This window comes from Gekko japonicus, unplaced genomic scaffold (genome assembly GCF_001447785.1).
Source record: "Gekko japonicus isolate JY-2015 unplaced genomic scaffold, Gekko_japonicus_V1.1 scaffold505, whole genome shotgun sequence".
Classification (NCBI taxonomy): Eukaryota; Metazoa; Chordata; class Lepidosauria; order Squamata; family Gekkonidae; genus Gekko; species Gekko japonicus.
In genome coordinates this window covers 488,945-507,954 of record NW_015169788.1, presented here as the reverse complement: position 1 = coordinate 507,954, position 19,010 = coordinate 488,945, and the positions used below count along the sequence as shown (strand labels likewise).

The 19,010-nt window shown below is 60.5% G+C and overlaps 1 protein-coding gene across 1 annotated transcript in view; it reads right to left on the bottom strand.

Annotated features, from left to right (window-relative positions):
• Window positions 1-330: 330 nt before the first annotated feature.
• PLEC (plectin) overlaps window positions 331-19,010 on the bottom strand; it is a 69,907-nt gene continuing 51,227 nt past the window's right edge. Inside the window, 5 exon segments of the mRNA XM_015416968.1 lie at window positions 331-409; window positions 876-1,013; window positions 1,565-8,568; window positions 13,949-17,329; window positions 18,719-18,911. Of these exon segments, the coding sequence (XP_015272454.1) occupies window positions 2,260-8,568; window positions 13,949-17,329; window positions 18,719-18,911 (9,883 nt within the window). The 3' untranslated portion in view covers window positions 331-409; window positions 876-1,013; window positions 1,565-2,259.

Genomic DNA, 19,010 nt, shown 5'->3' with positions numbered 1-19,010 from the left:
CCACGGGGAGGGGGCAGGAGGAGCATGGCCGTGAGCGGCCGTGGCGCTTGGGTGGGCCCCCTGGCAGCGCAGCCTGGCCTCTGGCTCCTGCCGCAGCCTCCGGGGAACCTGCTCCCCACCCGGGAGAGAGAGAGATGCCCCGGGGTCCCGCGAACGCCAGCCCCTCCTGCCACGAAGGGCCTGCGGGAGCTCAGCCTCCCCGGCCCCTCTCCTCATCGCCGCTGCAGGCCCCGGGCCGGCCGGCTCCCTCCAGTCCCTACAGCACCCGGGGCTCCCCTGAGTGGGTGGGTGGGCGGGCCACGGGGGCGGGGCCTGCCTGGTTCCACAGGGCTGTGCCGCTTCCCCCAGCAGGGGCAGGTATGAGATCCATGGCCGCTGGGAAGAACGTTCAAATGGACATCCAGCAACGCTAAAATAAAATGGAGAAAAAGAACAGGATGGGATGAGGCCGGCGAATTCACACGTGAAATGAAGCCATCAGAGCCAGCCAGTGAAGCGACAGACAGCCCCTTTGCCCTGCTGGTGCCCCTGCCTGCCCCCCCGCCCCACGGCCTGCCCCCAGGGCCTCACAGAACAGCTTGCAGCGGGAAGCAGGACTGCAACACGGAGGAGAACAAGAAGCCCCAGCAGCCGGCCCAGGAGACCCTGCCCGGCTGTCACGGAGCGCCTGGCCGCTCGCACCTCCGCACAGGAGAGTCTGGTGGGCTCTTCCTCACAAGGAGAGAGGAGCCCACCCCCCATTTCACGCTCAATGTGGGAGGCCAGTCCCTGCTTCCCCTTCCCAGGGAGCCTCATGTTCCCGCACCCCCTCAGCCACCGGGAGCGCACGCAAGCAACCAGGCGCCTTCGCAGCAAGGAAGCCGCCCGGGAATTACCTTTGTGGGCCGCCACAGCGGAGGAGCAGCTCTCTCCGGGCCTCCTCTCGAACTCTTCCGGGACTTGCTCACTCCAGAAAACCAGGTCAGGAGTTCTCCCAACGACAAGTGGGCGTCTTCGAAGGGACCAGAAGATGTCTGAGAGAGACAGAGCGCACGTCATTCCCGAGGGGAAAAAAGGAAGAGCGGAAGCCAAGGCAGAAAGGAAAGTCTGGCTCCCGAGAGGCCCGTGGGCAAAGGAAAGGGGACTTGAAACCACACCCGGCTGCCTTAGTGGGAGACCCATCCCCACCCCACCGAGAGTGGGTGGCCCAACCGCCTCTGCTGGGGGCAGAACTCTTGGCCGCGGCACTGTGGGGCGGGCTGCTTCTAACAGCCGGCTGGTAAGGCTTCCATCTTAGCAGCCTGTGATGCCAACCACAGGCAGGGCACTTCCCAGATACACCAGAAGGGAGACAGACAGACAGACATGCCACTAGTAGCAGCCCACGGCAGCGCAAGACTCCCCAGCGAGCCGAGCCAGTCAAGCCAAGCACAACGGAAAGGACCGGGAGGAAGATGCAGGAAGGCTGGAGGAGCCGGCAGAGCCAGAAGCGAAGGAAGCCCACCTCCTCCTGGAGGGAGGAGGTGGGGTGCGAGGCAGGCAGGCAGGCAGGCCCATCCACCCGCTCATGCCAGCGGGCACTTACAGTCTGCACACCAAGTCCACGTGGTTGAGGGGAGGCCAGCTGGGGAGCGGCTCTGGGAGCAGAGGGCAGTTTCCCCCGGGTTGTCCTACGGAGGCCGGCGGGGTCGAGGTCCAAGGCAGCGGCCCCAGGAGTCTGCTAGAGCTGGAAGGGCTGCAGGAATGTCTCTGGGGTGCCAGGCCGGTCGGAGGTCCTTCCTTCCTTCTTCCCGTCGGAGAATGCGTTGGCAGCGGGGCGACAGGCACAGCGCCGAGGGGTCCTTTCCTTCTGTGGGGGTGTGGGGTGTGTGTGGAGCTGGCAGAGTTCATTGGGAAAAAAGTCCTCCTAGCTGGTCAGGGTCCAAAACGACCCAAAGGCTTCTGGTTCCTCCTGTTTGTGGTGTTGGCAAAGGGGGGGGGGCGGCGCTGGTTCTGCTGCTGGGCAGGCGGTGCAACAGGAGGCAGGGCGCAGGGAGGGCGGGGCAGGGCTGCTCGCTCACTCTCCTCTCAGAATATACAAATACTGTCAGAACAATCCTGTATGTTAATATATTTAATCTAGTCTTTTTGGTTAAACTTTAGGCACTGCTTTGGAAGAAAATGAGTTTTAAAAATTATAAAAACAAACCATCAGAGTAATTATTCAGGTTAGCCAGCAGCTTTACCACATGCAGAGCAAAGATAAATGTGACCTCGGGCTCCTGGAGGCCGGCGGGGGCTCTACGCCACAGAGAGCTGCGGGCGATTGCTGGGCTGGCTTCCCTCCCTCCCACCGTCCCCACTCGCACGGAGGGAGGTGCGGCCGGGTCCGGCGGCGTCAGCACAGCTGCTGGGACCAGGCGTGTATCTGCGGCCGTAGCTGGAGGAGGAGTAGGAGGAGGAAGCGAAGGACACGGAGAAGCCGGACCCGGTGGCATCAAAGCTCCCTCGCCTCGACCCCTGCCTGGAGCCGGTGCGTGACCCTGAGCGGGAGCCGGAGGTGGAGCCGGAGCCGCTGACGTTGTAGGGGCTGTAGTAGCCCTTGCTGGACTGGGAGGAGGCTTCCAGCAGGCGCAGGCCGCTCCCTTCCTCCACCATGCTCCTGTCCATGGCGTCCTTGTAGGAGATCTTCAGCTTGGTCTTGGGGCAGGTCAAGTACTTGGAGTAGGTGTTCACGTCCCGCAGCTTCTGGGCGGTGCGCGCGTCGATGGTGCCCTTCTGCAGCGCCTCATCTAGCGACACCCGGCCGGTGGCCTCCGGCTCAATCAACCCGCCCGTCAGGTACTGGACCTCCAGGAACCGCTGGCCGGCCTCGTAGTAGAGCCAGCCTTTCTTTAAGGCCTGCGCCGCAGACATCTTGGACTTCGTTCTGGGGTCCTCAAAACCGTAGAAAGCCTTCTGAGCCAGGTTGATCCGGTCCACCATGATTTTGTCAACCAGGCCTTTGTTGACGGCATCGGCCACAGAGAACTTCTCCCCAGAGCTGGGATCGATGATCCCCCCCGTGCAGGCCTGGGCCTCCAGCAGCCGCTGGCCGGTGATGTTGTCCACGAGGTTGCGGTGCATGGCCTCCGTGATGGACACTTTCTCCAGGGTCTCCGTGTCCAGGATGCCGGCCACAGGGCCGGTCTCTTCCGCAGGATCACTCCAAGATGTCAACTGGCCTCTGCCATGGGCTGGACTTATCGGGTAAGAGGAGGAGGAGCCAACCGAAGACGACCTGGACCGGAATCCACTCATGTTGCCGGATAGCATGTCTGCAAATTCCGTAATGGACAAGGTGCCTGAGCGATACTGGTCCAGGGCAGACTGGTCGATCAGTCCCTTGGCAATGGCGTCATCAATGTCGTACTGCCGCCCTGATCTCCGGTCTATGATCATAGACTTGACCACCCCGTCCGAGGAGGAAATGGTGATCTCCTCCCACTCACACTCCTGTTCGGAGAGCTCCAGGTAGGTCTGGTGGTCAATGAGGCCCTTGCGGTAGGCTTCATACACGGACATTTCTTTCCCAGTCTCCGGGTCAACAATCACCACCCGGCGTTTGCGGACAGAGGATTTGGATGAGGTCTTCCTCTCCCGCTTCTTCTCCTTCAAGGGCAGGAGACAAAGGCCGGTCTCCGGGTCTGTGATGCACCTCTCCATCAGCTGCAGGTAGGTCAGGTTCTCCTCGGTGTTGGGGTCGAAGAAGCCCTTGGTGTCATCACTCGGGTCCAGGAGGATCTCGTTCATCTCCTCATCAAACAGGCCTCTCTTGTACGCCATCTCCACGGGCAGGCGGTGGCTCTCCTCCGGGTCAATGATGCCCCCGGTGGCAATCTGGGCTTCCAGCAGGCGGATCCCGTGGTCTTTCAGGATCAGTCCCTTCTTCATGGCTTGGAAGAGGGAGATCAGTTTGCCCGAGTAGGGGTCCTTGTAGCCCGTCACCGCCCTCTCTGCCGAGAGCAGCTTGTCCTTGAACTCGGGCCCCACAATGCCCATGCGCACGGACTCCTCCACCGTCAGCTTGAGGCCCTTGATGGGGTCAACGACGTACCCGGTGGCTGCCTGGGCTTCCAGCAGCTCAAAGGCGGTGCCAGGGCGGATGATGCCTTTCTTCATGGCCTGGTAGACGGACAGTCTCTCCTTTGTGGAATCCACGTAGACACCGGCGATGCAGCTGGTGCCCTCCAGGAACTTCTGCAGGCTTTTGGAGACTTCCTCAACGGAGGTTAAGCCCTCCTGGAGGCGCTGCGCAGTGGCTTCATCCATGACCTGGGACCGCACCAGCTCCTCCACAGAGATCTGCTTCCGCAGGCCTCTGAAAGTCAGTTTCCGAGTGTCACAGAGCGGCAGCAAGAGGCAGCCGGTGTTCTCGTCCTTCCTGCACCGTTTGAGGAGCTGCGCATAGCTGAGCTTCTCCTCTGTGGAAGGGTCCACGTAGCTGCGGACCTCGCTGGGCTCAGTCAGTCTTTCGTACGTCTCTCTGTTGAAGTAGCCACGCTGATAGGCCATTTCCAGGGGCAGGTGGAAGCCCAGGTGAGGGTCTATGATGCCTCCGGTGGCCAACTGGGCATCCAGCAGCCGGAGGGCTTCTTCTGAAGGGATGAGATCTTTCTTCATGGCCTGGAAAAGGGAGATCTTCTGCTCGCTGTAAGGGTCACGGTAGCCGGTCACAGCCCTCTCGGCAGACAGGAGCCGGTCATGCATCTCTGGGCCCACCACCCCTTTCCGGACAGCCTCGTCTACAGTCAACATCTCGTTTTTGACGGGGTCCACAATGAAGCCAGTGGCGGCCTGGGCTTCCAGCAAAGAGCGTGCCACCTCTGGACTGATCAGCCCCCTTTTCAGGGCCTGGTAGATGCCGAGCTTCTGCTTGCTGGACGGGATGTAGACACCAGCGATGCTACCGGTGCCGTAGAGATACTTCCAGATAGTTTCTACCTCTAGAATCTCACGGATGGTCTTGGAGCCCTGCTTCAGCGCATTGTATATCTCCAGGGAGATGATCCTGGCCTCATACAGGTCTTCCGCAGTGATGCGGCGCCGGACGTAGTCGTAGGAGGTGAGGTCTTGCTGCCGGATGATCTCGGTTTTCTCGATGATTTCGATGATGATGATGATCATGCGCTCCTTGGTCACCTGGCCAGAGCGGAACTCCTCCATCAGCCGCTTGCGCTGCTCTTCGGGGATGAGGTTGGAGTGCATGATGTCCCACAGGGACATGGAGGAGCCAGCCATGTCTCCCGCTGGAATGTCAATCTGGGTGTCCTCAAACACCTTCTTGGTCTCGGCCTCCGTGTACACTTGGGTGGTCTCCACCATGGCCGGCCTCTCGGGCTGCTTCAGGGGCAGGAGGTAGAGGCCAGTCTCAGGGTCTTCAACGCACCTCTCCTTCAGCTGCAAGTAGGTCAGATTCTCCTTGGTGTTGGGGTCAGAAAAGCCCTTGGTGTCATCTGCCGGGTCCGAGAGGGTCCGGCTCATGGCTTCATCGAAGTAGCCCCGCTGGTACGCCACCTCGACGGGGAGGCGGTGGCTGTGAACGGGGTCGATGAGGCCCCCCGTGGCAAGCTGGGCCTCCAAGAGGCGAATGGCGTGCTCCCTCAGGATCAGCCCCTTCTTCATGGCCTCGAAGAGTGAGATGGTGTTCCCAGAGTAAGGGTCTTTGTACCCAGTGACTGCCTTTTCCGCAGAAAGCAGCTTCTCGTGCAGCTCCGGTCCCACCAGGCCAGCCTTCACGGCCTCGTTCACATACATCTTCTGGTTCCTGACTGGGTCAACCAGGAAGCCGGTGGCCGCCTGGGCCTCCAGGAGGACGGCCGCAGTGCCGGGCAAGAGCAGGTCTCTCCTCATGGCCTCATAGATGCTCAGCTTCTCCTTGGTCCCTTCCACATAGACTCCAGCGATGCAGTCGCTCCCCTGCAGGAACCTCTGGACGGCCTCCACCTCAGAGAGATCTTTCACCGACTTGCGCCCTTCCGCCAGCTGCTCGTACTGGGCCTTACTGAGGATCCTGGATTCTAGCAGTTCGCTTGCCGGCACCGGGGCTCGCAGGCCGCTGAAGGTCAACTGCTCTTGCTTCTTGGCTTCCGTCTCTTCAACGATGGTGATGATGATTCTGATGACCCGCTCGATGGTGACCTTGCCCGATTTGTACTGCCGGATCAGCTCCCTCCTCTGCTCTTCGGTGAAGTACTCGGAGTGGATCAGCTCCCAGATGGTGACCGTCCTGCCCTTCAGGCTGCCCGCCGGCACTTCGACCGTCGTCTTGTCAAAGGACTCCTTGGCCTGACCGTCGGAGTAGACTTCTTCCTGCTGCAGGCGGAGGGCCTGGTCTGAGAGGGGGAGCAAGCAGAGGCCCGTCGGCTTGTCCACTCGGCACCTCGCCTGCAGCTGGGCATAGGTGACGTGCTCCTGGCTGCCGGGGTCATAGTACAGTCTGGCCTCCTCGGCGGGAGCAGACAAGGCCTTGTTCATCTCTTCACTGAAATAGCCCCGCTGGCAGGCGGTCTCCAGAGGGAGGCGGTGACTGTGCACGGGATCGATGATGCCCCCCGTGGCAAGCTGAGCGTCCAGCAGGCGGATCCCGCTGCTCCTAGGGAGGAGGCCCTTTTGCAGAGCCTGGAAGAGAGAGACCACCTGCCCCGTGTAGGGGTCCCTGTAGCCAGTCACGGCCTTCTCTGCCGACAGCAGCTTCTCGTGCAGCTCCGGCCCGACTATGCCGGCCCTCACCGCCTCATCCACAGAGAGCGTCTCGTTCCTCACTGGGTCAAGGATGTACCCAGTGCCAGCCTGGGCCTCCAGAAGGGTGAGGGCCATCTCGGGCTTCAGGAGGCTCTTCTTCAGGGCATCACTGAGCGACAGCTTCTGGCCGGTGGACTCTACCAAGATGCCCGCGATGGCACTGCTGCCCTTCAGGTACCTCGCGACGGAGTCAAGGCTGGCGACGTCCTCCACAGACTTCTTCCCCTGACGCAGCTGGTTGTACAGGCCTTGGTCGAGGACTCCACTCTCCCGCAGCTCAGCCGCTGGAACCGGCGCTCGGAGGCCGTCGAAGCAGAGCTGGCCCTTCTTCTCGCTCTCCTCCACCACGGTGATGACCAGCCTGATTATCTTCTCCACGGTGATCTTCCCTGTCCTGTACTGGCGCAGCAGGTCCCGCCTCTGCTCCTCAGTGAAGTACTCAGAGTTGATGATTTCCCAGATAGTCACTGTCTTCCCCTTAAACGTGCCAAAGGGCGCAGACACGGTGGTCTTCTGGAAGACGTCTTTGGCCTCTCGGTCTGTGTAGGCCAGCTCCCCCGCGGCCGCTTTGCCCGTCAGCGGCAGGAGGCAGAGCCCCGTCTCGGGGTCCGTCACGCACCTCTCCATCAGCTGCAGGTAGGTCAGGTTCTCCTGGGTGTTGGGGTCGAAGAAGCCCTTGGTGTCGTCCGTCGGGTCAGCCAGGATCTGCTGCATCTCCTCGTCAAAGTAGCCTCGCTTGTACGCCGCTTCCACAGGCAGGCGGTGACTGTTGATGGGGTCCACGATGCCCCCCGTTGCCACCTGGGCCTCCAGGAGCCGGATGCCGTGATCCCGGACAATGAGGCCCTTTGTCATGGCCTGGAAGAGGGAGATCTTGTCCCCGGTGTAGGGGTCTCTGTAGCCAGTCACGGCCCTCTCGGCAGACAAGAGCTTGTTGTGCAGCTCCGGTCCAACCACGCCCTCTTTTACGGCCTCGTTGACAGACAGCCTCCGGTTCTTCACGGGGTCCACGATGAAGCCAGAGGCAGCCTGGGCCTCCAGGAGGATGAGGGCCGTGCCCGGGCTCAGCAGCTGCCGCTTCCAGGCCTGATAGACGCTCACCTTCTCATTAGCTGGTTTAATCAGCAGGCCGGCAATGCTGCTGGTTCCTCTCAGGTACCGCCGGATGTCCTCCCTCTGTGACAGCTGCTCTGGGGTCACGGCCCCCTTGCCCAGCTTCTCCATGGTCTCTCTGCTCAAGATGCCCGCCTCTGCCAGCTTCTGGGCGGGCACCTTCTGCCGGATGCCCTCAAAGGCCAACTCTGGCTCGCCGTTTTGAGCTAGGCCGTCTGCCACGTCTCTCCCATTGGGCATGGCTGCCAGTGGAGGCGCCTGGAGGGAAGGAGCCAGATCGTCCGTCTGGATCATGATCTCCCGGGTCTGCGCCAGGGCTGCCTGGTGCTCCTCCTGCAGGCGCTCCAGCGTCTCCCGCAGCCTCCGGTTCTCCTCCGCCAGCCGCTTCTCCTGCTGCCGCCGCTGCTCCTCCAGCCGCTGCAGCTCCTCCTGCTTCCGGCGGACGTTCTCCTCTGCCTCCGCCTGCCTCCGCCGGGCCTCCTCCAGGCCGCCCCTCAGCCGCTCCTTCTCCTGCTCCATCTCCTTCTGCTGACGGTCCTGCTCTGCTTGCAGGCCCTGCGCCTTCTTCACTTCATCCTTGAAGAGCCTCTCCAGCTTGGCTTTCTCTTCCTCAATGAACCTCTCCTTCTGCAGGAGGGTGTCCTTCTCCGAGAGGAACGTCTGCTGGAGCATCTGCGTCTCCTGGCGCAGCTGTTCTTTCTGGGCCGTCTGCCTCTGGAGGAAGGGGAGGGAGGGAGGGAGAAAGAAAGAACACGCCGGTGAGGAGAAGGGAGCAACGGGAGGCCTCGGGGGGGGGAGAGGGTGCCAGCAGGTGAAGCCACGGAGCAGGTGCCGCAAGGCCACCTCCCCAAGCCGGGACTTCCGGGGGGGTCCCTCTTAAGGGCTTACCCTGGCTGGACACAGAAGGAACGGGGAGGCAGCGACTCTCTGCTCCGTGCGGGCAAAACAAGAGGTTGAGGGGGGGGGGGGGGGGCAGGGAGCCCCTTTGGCTCAGGTTAGTGACAAGCAGTGTGAGCCAGCTCACAGTTTTTTAGCCTCCGGCTCACACATTTTTGCCTTAGCTTCTGAAAGGAGGGCTCCAGAGCAAGCTAATTTATGCAGAAGCCAAATCACTCTCTCACCACTTTAATGCCCGTAGCTCACAGAGCGGAATTTTTGCTCACAGGACCTGTGCCCACAGGTTAGAGGGATTATTGGTGACAAGTAATCACATTCCCTTCTCAAAGAGCAGCACCAGAGCACTGACATCAGGAATCACTTTTAGTGATGAGCGGACCATTATCTGTTTGCAAAAGGGGAAAAGATGGATATGTGGAAGAAAGAGAACCCCCACAGGAAGGCGGCAGCTTCCGGAGGTGACGTTCTCAGGGAGGAGAAATCCCACGTGCTGGCTTAGGACTGTCTTCTCTCTCCCCAGGCCAATGGAGTGAATCCTTCCCCGGTGCTTAGCTCGCTTGGCTCAGGGTCACCTGCCTGCCTGCCCGCCCGCCCGGATCGGACCCAAGGTCCGCTGAGCCCAGCGTGGCCGTGGAGGAGGGCAGATGCCACCCTCCACACCCAGCAGGCAGAGGGGTCAAGCGACGACGATACAAACCACCTGTGCGTATGCTGATCCCTGTAATTCTCAGGTAGGTGCACAACCCTACGCAATTCCAAAAATATGTAATCTCACTGAAGAAGCGAGCCGTTCCTGAATGAGATCACGCTAGGACAGAGAATGGTTTTTATGACCTCGTTAAAGAGAATGGTATTTATTTAGCTTTGGAAAGCTTTTTAGTACAGTATGATAAGAAACTACTCATGAGATGTCTTTTACAGTTTATCTATCTAACTCAAGTTAGAAATAATTAGTTGTAAGTTCCAATTATTTTTAATTCAAAGACACAACTGTGTCAAAGAGTTAGGGAATTTTTCATTTATGATCTAGAAGATTTGGAATGCCTTTCTGCACCACTTCTATAAACATCTAGTCGGAATTCTGCTCTTGGAGTCCAGACGCATTCTTTTACACTGGGGAACCCAACCCCCCTTCTCTCTTTCTAACTACGGGGTCTAAAATTTGGCCTGTCTTTCTTTGTAGGGATTTTACTTGATACATCGGCAGCTAAGATACAGAAATGCCAGGAAGATCTATGTTTTTATTGCATGTGCCTTGTCTGGAATTACTCCCGTAATTTCCAAGGCCCTGTACACATCCATTACTCGTCCAGTAGAGAGAGGGGCCCTGGCCCAGATGAAATCAACCTAGCCTGACCTCGGTCAGTCCCTGGCTGCCAAGCAGGGTCAGCCTTGGTGAGGACTGGGGTGGGAGACCTCTGAGGAGGCCCAGGGTCGCTGGGCAGAGGGCAGGCAAGGGCAAATCACCTCTTGCCTTGAAAAGTCTACCTCAAGAGGTTCCCAGACATATTTGGCCTACTGCCCCCATTTCAGTAAAAAAAATTACTCAGCACCCCCCTGGAAATCTACTTCAAGAAGTGGACAAAACAGATGCAGCTTGTGGATCTGCACCTGGATCGTTCCAGCACCCCCCCCCCCCAGGGGGAGGTATTGCCCAATTTGGGAACCAGCGGTCTACGTGGTCGCCATAAGTCAGCTGCAGCTTGGTGGCATTTTCCTCGGCCAACAGAACAAAGTTTGAGTCCAGTCAGGCACCTTTAAGACCAACAAAGGTTTATTCAAGCTTTCATGTTCACGCATACTTCCTCAGATACGATGAAATGGAAAATAGCAGTCATACATATAGAGGGTGGGCAGAAAATCAGCTCACAGAATAATGAAGATGTTTTTAACAGATTAAAAGAATAACGAACTTAAGTTTATACAGGCATCAGTAGGGGTTTACACAGGGTAGCTTGCTGGAGCCTCTCCCCAAGATACCCACCAAATTTCAAGAATATTGGACCAGGGGGGTCCAATTCTACGGGCCCCCAAACAGGTTGCCCCATCCCCTCCATTGTTCTCTACGGTGGGGAAAAAGTAACTTGGGGAGAGGCTCCAGTGCAGCTACACTGTGAGTTGAGTTTGGAGCCTCTCTCTCCAGCCCCCAGAATATACCCTATTTTTTCGCCATTGACTTCAATGGCCCATAGGATATAATGGGGCTGAATTGCCGCCGAATTTCGGCAGCAAGCCGATTCAGATCAGAGAATCTGAACCAGCCAGCAGCAGCTCGAAAGGGGCCCGAATGGGCCATTTTCGGGGGTGCATTCGGTTCAGACCAACAGAATGCACATCCTTAGCTATCATCCACTTGGGTTCGACTCATGGGGGAAAACATAGCAAGGAAATAACGACATCAATCTCCAATTCTGACATATTTATATTTCCTTGCTATGTTTCCCCCCACGAGTGGAACCCAAACAGATGACAGCCATAATAAACTAAGCTTGTTATTCTTTTAATCTGTTAAAAACATCTTCATTATTCTGTATGCTAATTGACTGCCCACCCTCTATAAATACATATGACCGTTTTTTCTATTTCATGATGTCTGAAAAAGCGCATGTGAACACAAAAGCTCATACCATGTGTAACGAAATGTCAGATACCTGTGTTCGTAAGACGGCTGCTGTCTGTGGCTATTTGTTTTACAATGTTCCCTCACGTGGTTTAATTGGGCTGTAGTTCCGGGGGGGGGGGAGCTGCAGGAGTCTCACTCACTGGGTTATTTGGGGGTGTGGCTCCGGGGGGGGGGGGGCGCCTGCAGGAGTCTCACTCACTGTGTTGAATGGGGTTTCCTCATCTGTTGGCCTACAGTTCCCAGCTGCCCCAGGGCCAAAAAGTGCGGGGAATGAGGGACCGCCCCAAGGGGCGGGGGTGGCGTCAATTTATACTCCGGCCCACCCAGGGAGGGGTCAGCCTTCGCCCTACTGGGAGTTAGGAGAGGCTCCTGCTGCCCGTGCTGACCAGGGTGTCCAGGCCCCAAGCCAGAGACGTGGGGAACCCAGGGGAGGCAGCAGGTTTTTTTGCGCTGCGGGGTGGCGGGGGGGGGGGGGGGGGGGGGAATGAAGGGAAGTCTCCCCCTGCTCTCTTGGGCAAGAGAGAGGCTGAAGCAGAACCGGGGGCCGGTCTGAGGAGAGACCCTATCCTGTTGATTTATGCCCTGTGGGTTCATAGTGTGTGCCTCATTCATTTAGTGTGTGTGCGCGCTCCATAATTGTTAAAATAAATCCTTATATTTGGGCTAAGAATCTGTGTCGGGCTCTGGCCACACAGTCTCCCCCTTGCTCTGCACAATACCAAAAAGGGTGGGGTGGGATGGGGTAGAGATCCCGGGAAGCAGGGGAAGGCCAAACCCTTGGGATGCCAACTTCCAGGGGCCACCCAAAGATTGGGGATTCCATCTTCAAGTAGAGAGAATCAGCCAGAGGGGGTCTCACTGTCCCTCTAAAGAGGCAGTGACAATTCAGTGAGTGGCGGCAGCCAACTTAAGGACTGAGATAGGCCCACGGGAACAGGGTGGGAAGCGAACGGCCGAGTTGTGAATCGAAGTGGACCACCCAACGCCCGGGGCTGAAAACAGGATCCTGTTTCACCACACCTTGAATACACCTTTCTTGGTCATAAAGGTGCCCGACTGGACCCTAAATTTGCTCTACTGCTTGAGACCAGCACAGCTGCCCACCCGGATCTATCCTCCACCAACAAAGAGAGTTCAGCTTTATTACAATAGAGATAATTCACTCAGGAAGGTCTTTTGTTTCGTTGAGGAGCTGAGGTGCCTGGTCCACTCCTAAATTACAGCGAGCTGTCTGAAGTAAGTTCTCTCTCAGAAAGTCTAGCTTTAAACAGGCCTGACAAGAGTTTTATTGCTCTGCGTCCACTTTATATTTCCAGGTAACTGAGCAGAGAGAAACTACTTAACTGGGGTATCTATAAAAACAGAGGTACCCCTCTGTCAACAAAGAGAGTGTTTTTAGGATTTGGGGAATTCGACAGGCCCCGTTTTCATAGTCTTTTGGGCCAGTGGCTGTCACCAGTGTTCCCTCTAAGCTGAGTTGGTGTGAGCCAGCTCACAGTTTTTTAGCCTCCGGCTCACACATTTCTGTCTCAGCTCAGGAAAGATGGCTCCAGAGAAAACTAATTTATGCAGCTGCCAAACCGCTCCCTCACAACTTTAATGCCAGTCGCTCACAAAGTAGGAATTTTGCTCACAAGAAGACTCCACCGCTTAGAGGGAGCACTGGCGGTCACTACATCTAGCGACAGAGATCCAAGAGATAACTGCAACAGAAAGTCCCGTTGCTTAAGGGATTTCTTTCATTGTAGGCAAGAGCTTTCCTTAGTGCTTTATCCACAATTGGGGTTTTTTGGCTCTCAACGTGCCGCCAGTCACCTCCAGTGAAGGAGCCACAGGCACGGGTGCTTTTCGTGAGGGGAAAGCGTCTCTCTCTCTTCACACAGTCACCCCCCCCCCCGCACTAGGTCACGCCCGAAGCCCTAGTCTGGGCAAACAGCTGCCCCTGTGCTCTGAAGGTGACCCGGGCCTTAGGCCCATCCCCCCTGCCACAGTTGGCAAAAGGCAACCAGCTCCCCTCAGGCGCCACCCCCCTCCCTGACGGCCCTTTGGCCTCCGGGCCTCCTTCCCGGGTCACCAACATCGGGAGAGGTGCCAGCCCCGTGCCTCAGGCCCGCCTTGCCCCCGAGTGACAGGGAGCAAAGGGGTTCTGAACAACGCACGGAAACAGGGGCAGCCAAACTGAGGCCCAGCCTGGAGCGGCGAGTGCGAGAGATCCCGAATGTGCTCTCCAGATGAGAACACGTTTTAGAAAACCTTTCCATACAGGAGATGTTTTCCCCGGCTGCCTTGGCGATGGGGGGGACGACACGGCACACGCTCGGTCAAGAGGGCGGGGTGTCACCTGTACAGCAAGGAGAATCTCACCGGTCTTCCACACCTGCCCAGGAATCCAGGGAAGCTGCGGGGGGTGGGGTGGGGGGGCAGGTCAAGGCGGCATGAGCGGCTTTCTACACAGCTCCCCGCAGACCCACCGAGGTGGGTGACCCCTGGGGGGAACGGCGGCCCCGCTATCAAGCCCTCCCACCTCCCCTCGACCGACTAGGCAGAAAGGAACTGTGAGGAGAAGGCCAGTACCTCTTCCGCCTTCTCCTGCAGCAGCTCCGCCTCCCGCTTCAGCTTGGCCTTCTCCGTCTCCAGCTCCGCGATGGCCTGCCTCAGCCTCTCGGCGTCCTGGTCGCTCTGGTGCCTCTGCTGCTCCAGGGTCAGCACCAGCGTCATCTTCTCCTGGGTGGCCAGCTCCGTCTGGTGCAGCTTCTGGCCGATCTCCTCCGCCTGCTTCCTGAACCGCCGGGCCTCCTCCTCCGCCTTCGCCTGGGCCCGGCTCATCTCGGACACCTGCAGCTTCAGGCGCTCCGCATCGGCACTCATCTCCAGCTGCCGCTTGCGTTCCGCCTCCAAGGTCCGCTGGAAGCCCTCCGCCTCCTCGGCCAGCTGCTGCTGCATCTGCTCCTTGTCTTCCTGCAGCTTCTTGGCGTGCTCCTGGGCCAGGTCCTTCTGCTTCTGCAGCACTTCCGCCTCCGCCTTCAGCCGGGTGGCTTCCTGGACGGCCTGCATCTTCTCCTTCAGGATCTTCTCCGCCAGGGCCCGCTGCTTGGCCAGGTCCTCCTCCGCCAGCTGCCGCATGCGGGCGGCCTCCTGCGCCTCCACGCTCAGCCGGGCGGCCTCCTCCGCCACCTGCTTCATCTTCTCGGCCTCCTCCAGCAGGAACTTCTGCATGTTGTCCTTGTCCTTCGTGATGAGCACCTTGTTCTCCTCCTCGATGCGGGTCTTCAGCTTGATCAGCTCCTCCATGTGGACCTTCACCTTGAAGAGCTCCTCCTCCGCCTGGGCCTTCTGCTTCATGGCCTCCGTCACCTCGTCCTTCAGCCGCTGCAGCTCCTCTTCCAGGATGTCCTTCTGGTGCTCCGTCTCCTCCTGCTGCAGCTTGACCTTGGCCAGCTCTCGCTCCACCTGGGCCTTCTGCCGCAGAGTCTGCTCGGCAAACTTCTTGTGCTTCTCCATCTCTGTGTCGGCCAGCTGCTTCTGCCGGAGGGCCGCCTGCTCCGCTTGCGCCCTCCTGGCTGCCTCCAGCTCGGCCTCCTTCCGGAGCTTTTCCGCCTCCCCTTGAGCCCTGGCCTGGGCCTGCGCCTCCTCCTCGGCTCGCTGCTTCAGGTGCTCGGCCTCCTCCACCAGCTGCCGGGACGAGACCGCCTCCTGCTCCGCCTTGACGCGGGCAAACTCAGCTTCCTCGGCAGCCTTCCTGGCCCGGGCGGCTTCCTCCCTCAGCTTGTCCAGGAGGCTCTGCTCCTGCTGCCTGGTCTGCAGCAACTCCTGCTCCTTCTGCTGCACGGCCACCAGGTGGGCCTTCTCTTCCGCCGTGATCCTCTTCTGAGCCGCCTCCTGGGCCAGCTGGATCTGCCGCTCCGACTCCCGCTCGGCCAGCTCCTTCTGCTTCTTGGCCTCCTCCACCCTCGCCTTCAGGCGCTCCACCTCCTCCAGGGCTGCTTTACGCTGCCGGCCGGCCTCCTGCTCGGCAGCCAGGATCTTCTGGACCTTCTCTTCGGCCTCTCTGCGGCGGTGCTCCTCCTCCAGGGCCGCCTGTCGCAGCTTCTCTGCCTCGCGCTCGGCTTGCTCCTTGCTCTGCTCGACCGCCTCCGCTCTCTGCTTGATCTTGCCGAGTTCCTGCTCCAGGTCTGCCTTCCCCGCAGAAGCCTTCTCAAACTGGAGCTTGAGGACGCGGATCTCTTCCTCGATGATGCGCCGCTGCTTCAGGGTGTCGTCCACGAGGCTCTTCTGCCTCTCCAGCTCGCTGGCCGAGGACTGCTTCAGCTGCGTGATCCTCTCCTCGATGTCGCGCTTGTGCTGGGTCGCTTGCTCCTCCAGCAGCCGTCGCTGGTAGGCCTCGTCCTCGGCCAACCGCCGCAGCCGCTCGTTCTCGGCCTCCTTCTCCTTCAGGGCGATTTCGGCTTCCGCCTTCAGGCGCGAGGCTTCGTTGATGGCCGCCAGTTTCTCCTTGAGGATCCGCTCGGCCTCTGCCCGCTGCCGGGCCGCCTCTTCCTCCGCCAGCTGCCACTGCCGCTTGGCTTCCTCGGAGAGCGCCCGCAACCGGGCCGCCTCCTCCGCCAGCTCCCGCAGCTTGCTGGCCTCGGTCTCCAGGATCTGCTTGGACTTCTCGCTGGTGGAGCGGGACTCTGCCTCCGCCTTGACCTTACTCTGGAGCAGCAGCTCCATCTCCGCCCGCAGCTTGGCCAGCTCCTCCTCCAGCTCCTTCCGCTTCTGGATGGCCTCGCTCACTTCCGCCTTGAGGCGGAAGAGCTCCTCCTCGAGCAGAAGGCGCTGCTGCTCCCCATTCTCCATCTCTGCCTTCAGGCGGACCAGCTCCTGCTCCGCCTGCCACTTCTGCTGGGCGGTGCCCTCGGCCAGCTGCCGCTGCTTCTCCAGCTCGCCCTCGGCCATCTCCTTCTGGCGCAGGGCGGACTCCTCGGCCTTGGCCCGCTTCCGGGCCTGCCGCTCGGCGTCCTCCTTCTGCTTCTCGGCTTCCTCCTGGGCCAGGGTCTTCTTGTGGGCCACCTCCTCGGCCTGCAGCCGCAGCCGCAGGGCCTCGTTGGCCTTCTGCCGCCACTTCTCCACCTCTTTCTCCGCCTCCTCCCGGACCTGCTCGGCCTCCAGCTGCTGCCTGCGCAGGCGCTCGGCCTCCTCCTGCAGGTGGGTGACCGTGATGTGCTCCTGCTTGAGGGACAGCTCCAGCTGGGCCGTCTTCTCGGCAAAGGACAGGCGCCGGCTCTGCAGGTCAGCCTCTGCACTCTTCAGCGCCACCTCCTGGGCCACCTGGATCTGCCGCTCTTTCTCCAGCTCCGCCTGCTTCATCCGGCGTTCCGCCTCCTCGGCCTGCAGGCGCAAGGCCTGCAGGTCCTCCAGGGCTGCCTGCTTCTCCCTTGCGGCCTGCTGCTGGGCTTGCACCTTGCGCTTCAGCTCCTCCTCGGCCTCCTTCTTCCTCTGGGCCTCCTCCGCCACCTGCTTGCGCAGGCGCTCGGCCTCCTCCTGCGCGAGCCTCTTCTGGCGCTCGGCCTCCTCTGCCCGGGCCCGCAGCGCCTGCAGCTCCTCCTCGGCGCCCAGCTTCTGCTTCTCCGTGGTGGCCAGCTGCAGGCGGATGACCCGGATCTCCTCCTCGACCCTCCTGCGGCTCAGCTCGGTCTCCTCGATCAGCTTCAGCCTGGACTGGACCTGCAGCTCCGAGTCGAGCTTCATCTGCTTCAGCTCCTGCTGGATGTTCTGCTTCTGCTGCGCGGCGTCGACGGCCACCAGCTGCCGCTTGCTGACCTCCTCCTGCATGAGCTGCTGCAGCTCCAGGGCCTCCTGCTCGGCCTGGGCCTTGGCTTGGGCGTGGGCCTCGGCCAACTGCTTCTGCTTCTCCAGCTGGGCCTCCACCTCAGCCAGCCGCCTCCGCTCCTCCGCCTTCTGCTTCTCCGCGGCTTTCTGCGGGGAAGGGGTGCAAAGGACAAGGGGAGAGATAAAGAGAGATCACCAGGCAGAGCTTGGAGGGGCCGGGGGGGGGCGTGGCGGGGCTCCTCCCAAGAGGCGTCAGGACTGAGGAGGAGGAGGGTGCAGCAGCGCTCCTGGCTGGCACTGAGTGCAACAGGCAAGGAAGCAGGACAAGCAGCAAACCCCGGACAGACAGACAGACAAGCAGAGCTCAAGACAAATGGTCCCAGGGCCGAAGGGGGGGGGGGAGACAGACTGCAGCAGGCACAGCAGGCAGAGACCCCAAGCGCCAAAGGGAAAAGTGAGAGGCGGGCCCTGCCTGGCAAGCCAAAGCAGCCCGGGATGGGGAAGGTTGCGCAGGGAGCTGCCTGCACTGGGGAGGCAGACCCCGCAGGCTCAAAAAGCAGCCCTTCCGCTCGCTTCTGAGCTCAAAATGAGGCTCCCGGAAGCCAGAAGCGCCTCCCGCCTGGCTCTCAGAGGACACCTGGCGAGAGGCAGCACAAGAGGAAAGAGGCAGACGACTCACCTCTGCGAAGAGCCAAGAGACACACACACCCCCGCCCCCGGGAGCACACCAGGCAGACACAAGCCAGGAAGCAGGGGGGAGACTCCACACCGGGGGAGACCGAGGGCAGGAGAGGGGGGTGTTTGCGACAGGGGGGTGCTGAGCTCGGCGACGTGCCCTCCTTTCTTCCCGGGGGCCCCCCGGACGAGTCCCTGGCCCCACCCGCCAAAAGTCCTTTCTTGCATGCAGTACGGACCCCGCTCCCCCTCAAGCCCCTAGGCAAGTGCCCCCACCCTACCCGAGAGGGGAGGGAAGACGACGACGACAACGGACTGGGGGTGGGGGTGCCCCATGCGTGTAGCGGAGTACCTGGTGCAGCAACGCCCGGGTCCTCGTGCTCCTAACCCTCCATTAGAGCCCCACCAACACAAACAGCCCCCCAGACAGAGCACCGTCAAAGCGGCTCGACTGCCAGGGGCAGAAACCAACAGTTAGAGAGGCGACCAGAGCAGACTGGAACGGGAAAGAACAGAGCCAAAGGAGAGCCAGGAGAGCTGGGGGGTGGGGGGGAGGACAGGAGAGGCAGTGGGAGCAGCCCCCCGGCCGTTGCAGACGAAGCGGGACTACTGAGTGCATCCGGGAAGTGCCCCTGCAGGGCAGACCAAGCCCTGCCGGCCCTGGGCCACAAACCCTCCAGGCCTGGCGTGCCCGCCCTCCTCTCCAGAGAGAGAGAGAGAGAGAGAGAGAGAGAGGGGGGGGGTTGACGCCGAAGGCAGAGTGCTCGGGGTTGTCAGGGACACGGGGGCAGGGGGGGGGAGGATGCAGCTGAGGCATGCGGGCCCCCAAACCCTTCCCCAACGGGCCCCGCGCCCCCTCACCTCTTCTCCCTCCAGCCGCCGCAGGGTCTCCGTAATGAACTTGATGTACTGGCTGGTCAGCGTGGTCAGCTCACTGTATCGCGTCCGCAGGTCCACGTACTGCATCACCAAAGGAGGAGGCGGTCAGTGCGCCAGAAAGGGAGAGCCCCAAAGCTTGCCGGGGATGGAGTCGGGTGGGCGGGAGAGAAACCTCCTTCCCCCGCCCCCCTCCTGCCCCAAGAAGGCCGCAAGGATGCTGCTCTCCACGGCCAGCCGCTCAGGGCCCCAGGGGCTGCTCGACACTCCCGGGACC